At 34.4% G+C, this 16,805-nt stretch overlaps 1 protein-coding gene across 3 annotated transcripts; it reads right to left on the bottom strand.

Annotated features, from left to right (window-relative positions):
- Positions 1-1,468: 1,468 nt before the first annotated feature.
- On the bottom strand, positions 1,469-15,123 carry LOC103028761 (protein boule-like). Of its 3 annotated transcripts, none has more exons than XM_022673446.2 (11): positions 14,717-15,122; positions 12,617-12,739; positions 12,048-12,139; positions 11,891-11,945; positions 10,190-10,262; positions 9,843-10,006; positions 8,621-8,707; positions 5,882-5,935; positions 4,835-4,882; positions 4,376-4,510; positions 1,469-3,340 (listed from the first exon to the last, which is right to left on the bottom strand). In XM_022673446.2, exons 1-11 carry the CDS (start codon positions 14,732-14,734, stop codon positions 3,161-3,163), a joined length of 1,029 nt encoding a protein of 342 aa, XP_022529167.1. In that variant the 5' UTR covers positions 14,735-15,122; the 3' UTR covers positions 1,469-3,160. The 3 variants fall into 3 exon arrangements, with proteins under 3 accessions (XP_022529167.1, XP_022529165.1, XP_049335110.1); XM_022673444.2 differs by having other exon boundaries at positions 4,829-4,882; XM_049479153.1 differs by lacking the exon at positions 4,835-4,882 and having other exon boundaries at positions 14,717-15,123.
- Between the last annotated feature and the right edge of the window lie 1,682 nt (positions 15,124-16,805).

A 16,805-nucleotide genomic window follows, 5' to 3' on the forward strand; every position in this document is an offset into this window, starting at 1 on the left:
AAATTCGTTAGATTATATTTTTGTCAACATTTTGGGTTTATTTTTGTTTGTTATTTTTCTAATAATATAGAAATTACATAATTTAAAGGAAGTCAATAGTTACTTTTACTGGTAACTAGTTACTTTTATAGTGGGGTAACTCCATTAGTAACTCAGTTACTTTTTTGGAGAAGTAACTAGTAAATATAACTGATTACATTTTCAAAGTAAGGTGTCCAACACTGGTTGACAATGAGCAAGTTTCCCGACGCACAACGAGCAGGCTTATTTTATTTGCGTGAATAACATGAAATGTTTAAAATGAATGCAGACATGTAGAAAAAAAAAGCTGAAGACAAGCTGTAACCTAGATATAAATAATAATATCTTAATAATAATATAATAATAATAAATAATATAATAATATGCCAGTTAGGCATATTTGTAGCAGTGGGGTATTTTAATTTTCATCCCTCACTCTAATTCATTTAAGTCATATACCTGATTTGATAATTTTCCGTACAATCCCTGCTAAAGTTTTAGGTGAAGGAGACCTAAAGAAGGTCAGTGCATTTCTGGAAAAACAAAAAAGTGGGCGTGGCATCGCGATGGTTACCATCCATCGTGATGTTGGGTCATAAATGACAACCCTAGTTGCCATATTTGCCTATATTATTTTTTCCCAAGCAAATTGGGCCATACCGTCTGCACGTCACTGTGAGTAACTATAACTAATTACTTTTTCAAAGTAACGTGCCCAACACTGGTCATAGTGACTCTAGTCCACTCCTCAAAACGAGCAGGACTCCTCACACTTGATTCTTTTTGAGATCATTAACACAAGGGTTCACATGCATTTTGCACAAGCACTAGAAGATTGTTGTGGTTGTTTTCAGTAAATATTTTGAGCACACTGTATTTGACTTGGATGAAGATCATAACAGATATGACAACTTTATGCAGAAAACCATTAAAATTCCTAAAAGTTTAGGGCTCCGAGTGGCCCAGCGGGCTTAGCACTGCCACTTTGATCAGGAGATCGCTGATTCGAATTCTGTTCATGTAGCTTGCACCTGAGAGAGCACAACTGGCCTTGCTCTCTCTGGGTGGATAGATGGCCCTCTCTCCCCACATCTCCTCACATCACAAAGGGTGATGTTGCTCAGCACTGGGCGTCTGTGAGCCGATGTATCAGAACCGAGTTGTTGTGCTTTCCTCCGAGCACCCTGTGATGCTAATCGGCAATGCTGCATCAAAAGAAGTTTGAAAAGAGGCGGTGGCTGACGTCACATGTATCGGAGGAGGCATGTGCTAGTCTACATCCTCCTGGTGTGTTGGGGCATCACTAGTGATAGGGGGAGTCCTAATGAGTGGATTGGGTAATTGGGGGTAATTGTAAATTGGGGAGAAAATGGAGAAAAAAAAGCTCCTAAAGGTTAAAATACTTTTTTTGCCACTGTATAAATGCAAACAAATGGTTTTCAGGCCATTGAATCAAAACTATTTTTATTAACAACAACACTTAACAACCAACATTAGAAGAAGTAAACATGTCCCAGCAATAAAGCTGAGCTAAATTTTAAACAAACATGTTCAATTATAGTAATACTGGAAATGTTTAACAGAACACGACTCAACACTGACTATCAAAAGTCTACAGTAACAACAAAATTGAATAAAAATAAAATTCTCCCACAAACCAAGAGAGAATCTATAAGTTTAAAGCCTAGTTGTAAACATGTTTTTAAGCTGAATTTCACTTTTATTTTTTTGGTTACAGCAAACAACGACAGTTCCAGTTTAGGTCAGTCCAAATAAAAACACAAATACACAGATGATAGTTGTTTGTGTCAGAATGAGTAGATTTCTAAACCGGAATGCTAAAAAGACAGACTACATATATGCAGATATAATTTTTCATATAGATAGATTGTTTAATTTGTTTTATTAAATATGTAAGTGTGGTTGGTTGGAGGAGCTGATCTTAGATTAGTGTGACTGCAGTGATGTAAGAAAATTGTATAGCAATATCGAGAGTTACTTAAAAACTATAAAGTATATAAAAAAGAATGCGATGACATCATTCTTTTTGTATAAAAGTAGAAAAGCAGTAACATCCAGAGCATGTGCACTATTTCCTGAAGGCACTGGTAGTTTATGGAATCTGTCTTAGTAAACATATGGACTGGCTAACTTGGCATTTACTGAATGTCTGGTAGTTGAACATCTTTTTCTATGCACTACTCAACATTGTGTTTAGCACAGTGAGTTTAAAAGCCAGTGGTCTTTACCCTGCTCCTGGAGAACTACTAGACTTTCATTTCTTCCTCAATCCACCTCACCAGATCGATTTGATATCTGTGTACAGAACTTCTTGGTTGTAAATGTGAAATGTATTGTGTTTGATGTGATTGGAGCTAAAACCTCTAACAAGGTAAATCTCCAGGAGGAGGGAGGGAGACCACTGGTTTAAGAATAGAAACATTAAGTTGAACATTAAGTACAATCAAATCTTGAATATATTGTAACCCAGATATTTTCATTTTTTATGCATAGTATATTCCACAGGGCTGAATTCACTGTTAATTTCGAAGGTCATTTTTGATACTCAAATTAGTAAATGTAAAATTTATTTTTTATAATATCACTTCCATGACATCTTTGCAAAGCTGCAATGACATTACAAAGATGGTTATATTGTGAGGGAACATATTCCTCTTTTTTTTTTCAAAAAGTCTCTTTTAACAGATTAAACTGTGCTCTTTCTTGTTTTACTATTACTATTACTATTAAACAATTATTTTAGATATTACATACAACAGTGAGTGAGTGAATAGTCTAGGTTGCCTAATAAATGAATTCAACAGGCTTATAAATTCAAATAAATCTGCCATAATATAGTTATTTCCAAAAGTCATTACTTGTTATTTAAGGCACATTTACTGGTTGAGAGACTGTTATCACCTCGATTGTCTTTAGATGCAGTATTTCTGTGTGTACAGTCAGGACCAGCTGTAGTGTAGGCCTGGTAGAGAGCATGTTCTTTATAGTATAGACTTATTAAGGTCTAAGTCTGTGTTTGGTAAAAGCTTATTTCTGTAGGGTTAGGTTGGTCAGAGATTTGGAGTAAGGTGTGGTTAGAGCTTAGTGTGAACACAGAAAAGGAGCTGGGAAAAGGTCTCTATATCGGCATCTCCAGGCCAGGAGAAGAAGCAGGAGCTGGGGATGCTGGGAATGCCTGGTACACATCCGGGCGGTAGTTCTTGTGCAGGTGAGTGTAACGATGGCCGTGGTGGTACCTGGGCTTTAAGTGGGCCGCAGAGCGGGAGAAGCTTCGTCTGACTGGGTGAAATCTTTGCTCCTGATAAGAGAAAAAACAAGTCTTGTCCGTTCTTACTGCAAAAGTGATATAAGTGCATGTCTCTGTTTGTCAGCAGAGGTGATACACAACTCAAAAACATAGACCTTTCACGGGTTAGCACGCATGTGAACCTTGTATCAATTTAAAAATATGAAAAAAAAGTGTTTTTTTTTAATACATATCCAACCACACTTATTATTTATGGCAAGAAAATTAAAGCAGCATCAGTTTGTACTTTATTGTACAGTACCGGTCAAACATTTTTTCCCTTTATTTTTGCCATTTAAGCTCTTCAGGTCCAGTCAATAATCGGAAATAGTATAAAATCTAGTGCAAAATTTTGCAGTAAACTGCCAGGGCCTTTAAAGAAAAATTAAAAACTAAGTTTTTAGTATCGTAATATATATAAAACATATATATACAGCTATAGAAAAAAATAAGAGACCACTTAAAATGTTACATTTCTTTGATTTTACCAAATTTAAAATGAAAAGGGAGATCACAAGCCATCAAACTAAGCTGAACTGCTTAAACGTTTGCACCAGGAGTGGCACAAAGTTATCCAAAAGCAATGTGTAAGACTGGTGGAGGAGAACAATGCACGATGCATGAAAAGTGTGATTAAAAACCAGGTTTATTCAACCAAATATTGATTTTTGAACTCTTAAAATCTTTAGAATGTAAACTTGTTGCATTATTTGAGGTCTGAACGCTCTTTGTCTTTTTTTGTTGTCAGCCATTTTTCATTTTCTGCAAATAAATTCTCTTAATGAAAATATTTTTATTTGGAATTTGTGAGAAATGTTGTCCGAAGTTTATAGAATAAAACATCAATGTTCATTAAAACACTAAAACATATATCTATAAATAGCAAAATCAGCTAAACTGATTCAGAAACAGAAGTGTTCTTTTATTTTTTTCCAGAGTTGTATGTCAATATCTTGGATTACATTTAATCATAACTCCTGTATTACCATGCGTATCACATCACCAGTTTCTTCCCAATACTAAGTGTATGAGACTACTACTTTTTACCTCGGGAATTGTAGCCTCCATTAATGGCATGGCTGACTGGAAACACCAATTCTCTGCTGGCATCTCCATGGGCTGGTACATTACCTCAGCAGGCTGGATGCATGATAAAGAACTTGGATTCACAGGGACGGAGGTCTAACGCAAACAAAAATCTAGTCAGAATATCATGACCATTTTCTTCTTTCTACATTCACTGTCCATTATTTCACAAGTGAATCAGACACAGCAGTGCTGCTGGACTTTTTAAACACCCATTGTCCACTCTATTAGACACTCCTACCAACTACCAACTTCCCAAATAATAGCTGCCATTATATAACTACAAAGTGCCCCTATATGCTCAGAGGAGCAGAAACAATATTCTCACTGGATTGTGTACATTTATGCAGATCAACTAAATTTTAACCAATGACTGACACAAAGCCACTTTCTCCAATGCATTTAAGAACACACCTCTACCTGAGGAATAGTCCATGGCACATGTCCAGACACATACTGTGAAGAAGCCTGAGAAGAACAAGAAAAAAATAGTTATCATGAAACAAATAAGGATCATAATAATTACACTCTTTTATCCATGAGCTACATATGTCTGTTTCTTTCTCTCTGTGTCTCCAGTAGGGGTGGGAGATATGGCCCTAAAATAATATCACAGTACAGCTCTGGAAAAAAATAAGAGACCATTTCAATTTCTGAACCAGTTCCTCTGATTTCGCTATTTATGTGTATGTGTTTGAGTTAAATGAACATTGTTGTTTTATTCTATAAACTACAGACAACATTTCTTCCAAAAGTTCATATTCATGAAGTTTTAAAAGTTCAGAAATCAATATTTGGTGGAATAACCCTGTTTTTTTAATCACCCTGTTTTCTTGTATCTTGACATGTTCTCCTCCACCAGTTTTACACTGTGCTTTTGAATAACTTTATCCAGCAGTTCAGCTTGGTTTAATGGCTTTTGATCATCCATCTTCCAGAGGTTTTCAATTTGGTAAAATCAAAGAAACACATCATTTTTAAGTGGTCTCTTATTTTTTTTCCCAGACCTGTATTTCATGGTATTTTCACAATAATGACAGATATAAAAAATATGACAGTTAAAAAAATTAAGAATACACTACTGCAACAAAATGAAAATTACATTTTATTATTGCATATGATATGATATGGCACACCCCTAACGTTTATGTTTACTGTACTACCGATGCCTACAGTATCGTCTTAGTTCAGTTTGAAAAATAAAAACAGAATTGTATTTAATCTCTTTGCATTTATCAGGATGAACAGAGGATAATAAATAATGCAGAGAAACAGAAGGACTACAGTCTGTATTTCAGAGTCCTCTACTAACTACAAAGTTTAAAGGAGCTGAAAAAACAATGGGTGTAAACACAAAGAGGTGGTCATAATATTCTGACTGGACTGTGGCTATACATGCAGAAATAAAAAAAAAAAACAATGACTGACACAATGCAACAGTCTTGAAATGCATTTAAGAACACACACCTCTACCTGAGGAATGGTCCATGGCACGTGTCCAGGCACATACTGAGAAGAAGCCTGATAGAGAAATGAGCAGAGAAAGAGCAAATAAGGATTAGAACGATTACACACCATAAGATTCATGTGTCTATTGCTCTCTCTGTGTCCTATCGTATACCCTGTGCAAGGTGCATATGTTACACACAGTCTATTTTTCACACTGTTTAAGTAATAAAGGCGCTTGTTAATATGTATATATATACACGTCAATGGGTGTGGTTGTCTGGAAGTGAGATGTGTTCAGGTAAATTTCTGGCGTATTGCTATCTTGACAAACAGAAAACACAGATGTGTTGATTTGTATAGCCCTAAAATAACATAACAGGGGTGGGTTTCCCGAAAGCTTCGTAACGCTAAGAACTTCGTTAACTCGTACTTAAGATTGATCGTTAATTAAAGAGTGTTTCCCAAACCCGTACGTAACTAAAGTACAACGTAAACTCGCTCGCAGATTAACGAGTGCCCTAACCCAGTCGTTATTTTTAATGAGCTTCTTTAGGGGATCTCGACTTGCAGTTCAGCACCTTAAACACCAGGGACCACCAATGTTGAGGAAGAAAAATTATAATTTCCGTGTTTGAAGCAATTATATTATATTACTATTAATTATATAATCAATTATATTACTATATAATTATTAATATTATTATATTATATTATATTACTATTAATTATAATAAATTATATTACTATATAAATATAATATTATATTATATTATATTATATTATATTATTTTATTTCCCGTGTCTGCGGGTGCTCCGGTTTTCTCCCACAGTCCAAAGAAATTAGTTCAGGCTAATTAGATGTCGGATAAAAATTGCCCCTTAGGTGTGAGTGTGTGAGTGAATGTGTCTGTGTGTCTGTCTGTGTCTGTCTGCCCTGTGATGGATTGGCATCCTGTCCAGGGTGTATACTGCCTTCAGCCCGATGCCAGCTGACTCCAGCCACCAAGCACCCCAGCCCCCCCACCCCCCGCGACCCTTAACGGATAAAGCGGTTGACGAGTGAGTAAGTGAGTGAATAAGTTATATTATATTATATTATATTATAATGCCAACTGTGGCTTGTAGTCTAACTGGGCCTATTGGAATTGGCCAATCAAACGCACAAGTAAATTATTAAAATCCAGATTAGCGATGACAGAAGTCTTGACATTAATTACTCTGGGGTGTGTCAGCTCGCAAATATCAGTCAAAAGTTGGACACGTCTCATTCCATGTTTTTTTTTTTTTTACATTGTCGATTAATATTAAAACCATGAAAACTAATTGACGCAAATGGAATTAGTAGACAAAAAGGTGCATGGCCTTGACAATCCCCTGACCTAAACCCAACTGAGATGGTGATTTAGGATGAGCTGGAGCTTCACAGTATAAAGTACAAAACATATTTCTGTTGGTTTAAAATGTAATATATATATATATATATATATATATATATATATATATATATATATATATATATATATATATATATATACATATACACACACACACACACACACAAACACACACAGGAACATACGTATATGTATTATTATATTATTTTTATAATATTAATAATTAGAATAATAATAAATTAATATTACTATCAATATTACTATTAATAATATTAGTATACTATCTATTAATATAATATATATCAACAATAATAGTTTTAAAAATGTAAAAAATAAGTTTAATGTTTTAAAATAGATTGGATTGTCGAGTATTTATTTAGTCATATGTATCTTTAGGAGTATAATGTTGTTAATTACAACACATTTCTACGTTTTTAGGGTGTAATAGTGAATAAATACTGCATATTGCAGTGTTGAATCGATATTTGTGGATCGATTGAGTGCGCTGTTTTGGGGGAGGAGTCAACAAAGACGTTCTTTAACCTCGTTCGTTAATTTTCACGTTGCGAAGCTCTTTGGGAAACACTCGCAGAACTGGCTCGTTCTTTACACACGTCATTCGTTAGTTCGTTCGTTATTCGCTAAGATTGATCGTTTTCGGGAAACCCACCCCAGTTCTGTTCCCGTAAATTAGCTGCTCGCGCACCTTCACAACATGGTTTAGGCAGCATAAGACCTATTTTTTGCATCCTCACAATAACAAACACACACTGTTTACACTGCAAGCGATAAAATCATTATGCAGTACCAGTACAACAGGAGAACTAAGGCTGGATTCACCTGCACTATCAAGCAAACCATTTTATTAAAGAAAAGGTAACCAGGGGTCGAGTGGTGCAGTTATTAGGGTTATCCTAAGTGTACCGTTATTAGGGTTATCCAATTTAGCTTTTTTTTGTTGAATTTAAAATGCCCATGCCTCCAGTATTGTATCTAAATTAATACAGTATCTAAATTCATGTGAGACCTTTAAAGACTTTTTAAAGGACCTGCAGATACGCTGTTTTAACAAATAAGCTGGATTCCATGGAGAAATTGTTCTGTAAAAATAATTAATTAAAATAATGAACCGAATAATAAATGTTTTATTGCAGTTTGGATATTGCAAAGAGATTGTTTTGCAGACAATGGGTGCGATATTCCTGTGGTGAAAACGTGGTTACCTCTATTAGGGAAAATAACAAATCTTCAGTAGGAACCAAAGTCAGTGGAGCAGTGTTGAGGAAAAGCAAGAACCTGTTTTCTCTCATTGAAAATGTTTGATTTCCAGGTGATGTATCACTTTCATTACTTGCACTGTTACCTGTGAATTGTGGTAGGGTTGTGGGATGCAGATGGAAGAGGCAGAGTGGGTCACCATGACGGACGATCCAGACATCGTGTGGGGTGGCTATAAAAGGAAAAATATACTTTATGCATATATTTTATATATACAAGTATTGGGACAACATGCTCATTTATTCAGTTTCTTCCCTAATCATAAGGTATTTAATAAAGTTTATTCTGTTTTTGTTGGAGTAACTGTCTCTACTGTCCAAAAAAAGCATTCTTCTAGATTTCAGAACATTGCTGTGAGAATATGTGTTCAGCAACTAGCACACTAGTAAGGTTAGGATTTAGGTCTGAATGTATTTTCTCTCTTTAAAAAAAACCTTCATTTATAAACTGCATTTTGTGTTTACTTATATTTAAATTTGATGATTTGCAACATTTAAGGACAAACATGCAAAAAATAAGAAATCATGAAGGGGGCAAACACTTTTCCACTGCTACATACACATTTCAAGCCCCATTAATCATTTTTTATTGTTTTCCTAGATAGTTGGCTCAGGTGTGTATCTTGATGTAGAGAAGTAATGAATATTAATAATACCAGCCACTTGAAATATGAATGGTTTTCATAATGCATAACCATTTGTCTGTTGCAAATTCCCTATATCTTATCTTATCTTATAAACATAGATAAGTCCCACCTTTCAACCAAAAAAAAGAGACCATCAATTAAACAAACACGCACAGTAACTAAAACAAACACAGAAAACATCAGAACTATGTACGCTTACATGAATAACATTTATAATATTCAATTTCACTGTTCTAACCATCTCATAAGTAGGATACGTGTCTGACCATACATAAAAGTTACTGAAACCTGATTTAAACAGGTCAGATTTGACCTGTTCACACTGCCCTATAAAAATCAGATCTGTCTCATTATGGAAAACATTCAGATGTGAGTTACTTCAATTCAGTAATGTGAATAAAATCTTGGTCTCTTTACAGTTGCTTAAAAGCACTCATGATTGCTATGTGTTAGCAATAGGTTTAAAGAGTCAGATAATTTATGAATACTGATCATTTATGAGATCTGAGGCCTTGCAGTGCCTGTCCAAACTTGAACAGGCTTCACTGATGATTTATTTTGTTTTATCTGTTCTGATGAACTGTGAATTAACTGTGAGTAACTGTGCATTAGCGCCTTGTGAAAAAAAAATTGTGTGTGTGTGTGTGTGTACTGGGCTTACAGCATGCCAGTGTGAGGGGCTCAGTGTGTTGGGCTCTGGTGTGTGGAAGTAGGCCACTCCATTGTGGTAGGTGTAGGGATATCCAGTAGGGGTGGTCAGGTATGTGGTGCCAAAAGGAGCTTGATAAGCCATAGATGAACCCTGAGTATCCGCAGTATAGCTGTCTGTTGTTAAAGAACAAACAGAATATAGATTACATACAGAACGTGCAGAAGTCATACAGTCAGGTTCTAGACTATTTTAGGTCATTATCATCACATTTTCAAGTAAAAATAATTAAGACAATATTGGTCTTATGTGTGATAAATCAGTTTTTAACAATTTAACAATGTGATTCAATGACATACAGTGTCCTTTCAGTTGTTTGCGGAATGCCTGGCCCACGTTTATCCTTTTATCACGAAAAGAAAGTCGGTCAGCCTGTGAGAAAAAGAGGGAAAGAAACAAAGAGAGAGAGAGAGATAAGCTCACCCACATACTGATCATAGTTAACAACACCGTGTCATCTCAAAAGAGCCTATGGTGATGTATGTTTCACAGACTTTTTAAAAGCTGTGTAAAATTTCTTAAGTGACATATACAGGACAGCGTGTGAGTGTGAATTTGTTAATCTGACCTACCGGTAACTTACAGAATGTAGGAGTGCCTGGGATAAAACTAGCTCCTTTTAAAAGTGTATTTGTGCTTCTACAGGTCTTTTTCAACAAGTTTAACCATTAAGATGCTTTAATTATATGTTTTATGTTCCATCTGCCTAGTTCTGACTGGATTTGTAGTACAAAATGTTAATAATAGTTATAAAACTGTTGTGTCATTTATGACATCAAGATTTTAACCTTAAAATATTTACAGTCATGTTCCCACAAAAAGAAACCAGCATAATTGAGCTGCTCATTAAATGTATATGATTCAAATGTGAAATTTGACATCATTATTCAGAAATGGGTCTGGGGTTTTCTGGTTAAATCCAAATAATTTCATTACAGAGAACAGAGTCTTCTCTAGCACAGCTGCAGTACTAATGCTGTGTTCCATTAAGCTCAGATGTCACATGAGGAAGCTGGAAATTATGAAATACGCAGCTGACTGCTTTCCAGGTAATACGGATAATTGGTATTGGCCATTCCAGTCGATTAATAGACAGAAGAAAACTGTATACTACTACTGCTATTACTACTGTTGATATGCAGAGCCACCATCTTTGATCATGAACTTAGGGCTGGTCAGGCTCATGCAATCGGTTGCATGTAATACTGTATATATAATATATAGTATTGTTCTTTTAAATGGAATGCAGATTATGATACAAGGACTGCACAGTATTTGAAAAAAAAAAAGAATATATTTTGGAATTCTGAAATATACAGCTCTGGAAAAAAATAAGAGACCACTTAAAAATGATGAGTCTCTTTGATTTTACTAAATTGAAAATGGATGATCACAAGCCATCAAACCAAGCTGAACTGCTTGAATTTTTGCACCAGGAGTGGCATCAAGTTATCCAAAAGCAGTGTGTAAGACTGATGGAGAACATGCCAAAATGTATGAAAACCAAGGGATATTCCACCAAATATTGATTTCTGAACGTTTAAAACTTTACGAATATGAACTTGTTTTCTTTGCTCTGCATCTTTTTTGTTATTTTAGCCATTTCTCATTTTCTGCAAATAAATGCTCTAAATGACTATATTTTTATTTGGAATTTGGGGAAAATGTTGTCCGTAGTTTATAGAATAAAACAATGTTTATTTTACTCAAACATATACCTATAAATAGTAAAAAAAAAAAAAAAAAAAAAAAACAGATTTTTCCAAACATCAAACCTACATTCATGTCCTGCAATGAGAATACCGTGCTTGTGCACACAGTGATGACAATGTTTAAACAACATATTGTGCAGCCTAATATTATACAGGATCCTAAATAAGCAATTTTCAATAGAAGTTGTAGTATAATTTCCCATTGAATAGCCAGAAAATTTATAGTCGCACACTTTGTATTTTTAACAGCTATCTCTTTCTTTTTCTCACACATACACAAACACTTACATCATGTAGAATTTTCTGTGCATCTTCCTGAGTTTCAAATGTAACAAAGCCATATCTGCAAAAAAAGAAGAGAGATGATACTAAGTATCACAACTTAATGCTTTACTGCCTAACTTAATGACAAATAGCATAAAGCAGTACTGAAAAAGAAACTGACCCCTTTGATATTCCGTCTCGATCAGTAACAATATTCACTTCTCTGATCACTCCGTATTCAGAGAAAAAACACCTTAGATCATTTTCCTTAGCCTGAAAACAGAGAAAAGACATAAAGAAAACAGAAATTAGTTAAAAAAATAGTTATTGAGATACCTCCACAGATATCCAGCAGACACCAGGTGGATTCTAAAATTTTACAGACTTCCATAAAAAACAACACAGGGTTTTCAAAGTTCCAGTAATTAGATACATTTGGTTACTTAACACTAGGCCTAGGCTTGTCATGACAATAATTCTTTTTAATTATATATTGTTTCAGAAATTATTGCAATAAACAATATTACTGTGATTTTAAGACCATTCCACTATTTTTTAATTATTAAGAATATTATACATTGAATAATAAATATTGAAGATGGGAATATTAATATGTTAATCATTTAAAAAGTAATATTCTGTGATATAACAGTCCACATAAGAGCATCTTTTTTCAATGCTGATGATTGTTCATGAAATTATACAGTGATTTACAGATCCAGTATAGAACACATTATGGCCTGTACTTACTTTACCACCGATCCCCCCTACAAAGATCCGGTTTGGGATGACTGTGCCGGTATGGGAAGCTTGGTGCAGAGTGTTACTTATTTCGACAGGAGCCGGACTGGTGGATGGAGAGCTGGTCTGGGTCTAAATCCAAGAAACGAAACACATCCTATTAGAGGGTCCTGGTGTGCAAAGTATTTTCAGTCATTAACAAAAATCATAAACATCTCACAAATAACTTTTAATATATTCATTAATTTTAACAATCCATTCCATCAAATACTGAATTGTTCCCTTAAATAAATAAATCAATAAATCGTTCCCATAAGTTAAGAATTTATTCCCTCAATTAAATAAAAAACATTCCATCAATTGAATAATCTGTTCCCTCAATTTACCAATCGTTCTCCGAGTTTAACAAACTGTTTCCTCAGTTTAACAATCCATTCCTTTAATTTCAAGTCAGGTTAATAAATCATTCCCTCAACTTCATTTTATTTTACAATCGGTTCCCTCTGTGTTTAACACTCCTTTTTTTAATAAACTGTTTTAATTGACCACCCAATTTATCTACATTCTGGGTCTAAATTCAGAAAAGGAAACTATTAGAGGGTCCTGATGTGAACACAATTTATAAACATCTCACAAGTAACTTTCAATCTATTAATTATATTTAACAATCCATTCCATCAAATAAAAAGTTTGTCCCTTCAATTTAATAAATCATTCCCTCAAGTTAAGAATATGTTCCCTCAATTTAACATTTTGTTCCCTCGATAAAAACATTCCTTCAATTTAATAAATAATTTACTCAATGTATTAAACTATTACATGTACCAATCTTTTCTTCGTATAACAATCCATTCCTTTGATTTAAGTCAGGTAAATTATTTAATAATTTAATAAATAATTCCCTCAATTTAATTTCATTTTAAAATCTATTTCCTCTGTGTTTAACACTTAGTCCTCTTCTAAGAAACTGTTCCAGTTGTTCACTTAATTTAGCTGAATTCTGGGTCTAAATTCAGGAAAGAAAACATTCAATTAGAGGATCCTGATGTGCAAAGTATTTTCAGTCATAAACACAATTCATAAGCATCTCACAAGTTACTTTTAATATATCCATTAATTTTAAGAATCTATTTAATTCAATAATGAATTGTTCCCTCAATTTAACAAATAATTACCTCAAGTTAAGAATTTGTTCCCTAAATTTAACTGTGTCCATAATTTAATAAATTGTTCCCTCAATTTAATAAATCATTCCCTTAAATTAAGAATTTGTCTCTTAACTTAATAAAAACATTAACTTGTTACCTCAATTTACAAATCTTTTCTCAGATTACCAATCTGTTCCCTTAATTTAATAAACTAATTAATAATGTAATAAACTGTTTTCTTTCATTTTAAGTCAGGTCAATTATTTAATAATGTAATAAATAATTCCCTCTATTTAATAATTTTTTACTATCTGTTCCCTCTGTGTTTTACACTCAGTTCTTTTTACTAAACTGTTTCAATTTTACTTGATTTAACAATCATTTCACTCAATGTAAAAGCCAGTTATTTAATTAGTTATTTAGTTAGTTAACATTAGCTAACTAAGGTTCCCCACAGTTTTGAAGGGATGATTTAACCAGTTAAAATGAGAAAACGGTAGATAAACTGAGAGTGTGCCGTGTGGGGTTTAGTTACCGTTATATAACTCTCTTAGTCAGTTAAATAAGATTTTCCTCTTTGATGCTTCAGGGGAAACGGCAGTAGCTAACGATACATTTTATTAATCGGTAATAATCAGAGATTGACCCCAATAGCGCGTAATCGGCTAACGCTAGTGCTAAGGTTAGCCTGCTAAAAGCTAACACTGTTCAAACACAGTGCCTTTATTATCAGATTATCTTAGATAACCTGTAAATTACTTTACTGAAACACGGGATCACTACAGACCAGCGCTCACAGCAGAAACACGATCAGACCCAGCGCAGCTAACTAACTAACTTAACTCCTTATAACCGCTCGGTGAATCAGCCATTAGCTCCGAGGGTCAGACAGTTAACCGAGCTAAGCTAACACAGCTAACCGAGCTAACGCAGCTAGTCCCTCAGCCGTTATCAGATTTACCCCGGCATCGTTCTCCATCTCTCGGGCTGGACGGGGGTCGGCTTGCGGAGATCAGCAGCAGAATCACTTCATAAACTCGGCCGCGGAGTGAACAGCACTCCTTTAGAAGCGATAAGGACCCTAAAGCTTCAACTAGACCTCAAATCAGCTACAAAATAAGAAAAAAAAAAAAACGAGACAGCGGTCACCAAAACACTGGCTGAACTACAGCAGAGCCCAAAACTTACACAACCAGAACCATTTCAAATACAGCCCCTCTACAACTTTAACACAGAAACAAAATAATCTAATAGTTGTTTTATACATAACAGAGATATTTTGCACCAGAAAATTAAACAAGTTATTAAATTAAAACAGTTAGAGTGTTGGGGTCAGTTCCCCCAGCAATCAGCAGAAATGGAACATTCCCTTTTTCAAAATCTTAAATTTTGGCGGGAATGCCAATGTTATGTCTGTAGCCTCAGTTTGCCCATATTTGGAATCCTGGCCAGAATGACGAGAATGACCGCGGTCTTAAAAACCGCCTCTATCGGTTCTCTGATAAATAAATAAGATCAGGACCCTATAACATTATTCTGTGTACATTATCCTCTTGGGAATTACTGGATCCTTTGATTTACGGGGTTCTTAAAACTAGTAGCAAAATAGTGCTTTTTTTCTGGCCAACAAGGGGGCACAATATTCAAAGAAGTGAAGTTTTATTTAACCAGTTACGACATGTTCAAACAGTTGAATGTAATTTTTAAAAAAGCTTATACAGTGAAAATCTTTTTTTTTTTAAGTTTTATACAAATATTAAAAAAGATAAATGTTTGTTGCAAATGCAGAACAGAAAAATATATCAAATGTTTTTAAATATACATGTTTAATTTATTTTTCTTTGCCGTTATTTTAAAAAATGTGTTTAGATTAAGCCAGTGTTTGCTTTAATTGTTTTTGTGGATTTTGCTGATTAGATAATTTGCTTCTAGAATCTCGTTTTTGCTTCTGCTTCATTTTTAGCTATATGTTTAAAATCTGAAGTTTTAACAGAAAAGGAGTTCCATAAAAAACTGCTTATCAATTTTACACGTAGATAAAATACTCTTATATGTACACAGAATGTGAGAAAATCCAGCATTTTATTCATTTTTAATACCTTTATACTTTTTCCCCAATACTGTCAGTTCAAAACATGAAAACATCTCCACTACTTGATCTTAAATCACGCTGCACATTCCTGGCTGGCTCATTAGGGCTACTAGCGTTTGTTAATAAAATTACCGCCAGTGTAGCAAAAGGACGTTAATTATTAATTATAATAATAAAACATTAATTATTTTTATCGCTAATGCAATGAAACAATTATTTGTTTGTGCACATCCATTTTACATTGATTTAACATTAATTCAACATAATGGTAAATATGACAAAAACATAAAGAATATTTACTCAAAGTCCTGGGGTCATCAAGATGTTTTTTTTTTTTTTTTGGCAAAAGTGAGACGGGCGAGGTGTTTTTTTTTTGGTCACCAGTGTTTTTTGCCTTGGAACTCTCCCATTAATACCATTTCAACCTGTAAATTCTTATAATTGAATCATTGACATTGACCTTAACTGAGGCAGATGAGACCTGCAGTTCTTTAAGTGTTGTTCTAGGTTCTTTTTGTGACCTCTTGGATGAGTTGTCCATGTCCTTTGGCATACCTGTCAAGTCTCCCGTTTTGGCCGGGAAACTACCGTATTTTACTCCTCTTTCCCGCTGTCCTCCCGTATTAGTATTTTCCCGTAAATGTCCCGTATTATATTAAAATAAAAATATATATATTATTGAGGAGACAGGGAGCTGACTGCTCTGTGTCTCTTAACCAATCGTGCAGCCGGTTCAAGGAGAAAGTCCCGCCTTTCAGGAGAAACAGCCAATCAGCTTGCAAAGGAGGGTCAGTGTGGGGAAGCCACAGGCAGCTAGTCGGAGCAGCTGATGTTAAAACATATCTGGATATACAGCGATTTTTCTAAAAGAAAGGGAACGGTAGGCTAATCATGTAAACTGTGATGAGATTTTTCTGATAGCTGCTTAAAAATACTCGTCTCTGAAATAAAACACACA

The sequence above is a fragment of the Astyanax mexicanus genome, chromosome 5 (assembly GCF_023375975.1).
Source record: "Astyanax mexicanus isolate ESR-SI-001 chromosome 5, AstMex3_surface, whole genome shotgun sequence".
NCBI lineage: Eukaryota > Metazoa > Chordata > Actinopteri > Characiformes > Acestrorhamphidae > Astyanax > Astyanax mexicanus.

Coding starts and splice junctions, on each gene's coding strand:
- LOC103028761 (XM_022673444.2), bottom strand. Junction 12,140..12,616: donor TAGGGGGGATCGGTGGTAAA/GTAAGTACAGGC, acceptor CTCTGTTTTCAG/GCTAAGGAAAATGATCTAAG. Junction 4,511..4,828: donor GGACTATTCCTCAGGTAGAG/GTGTGTTCTTAA, acceptor TGTTTGCGTTAG/ACCTCCGTCCCTGTGAATCC.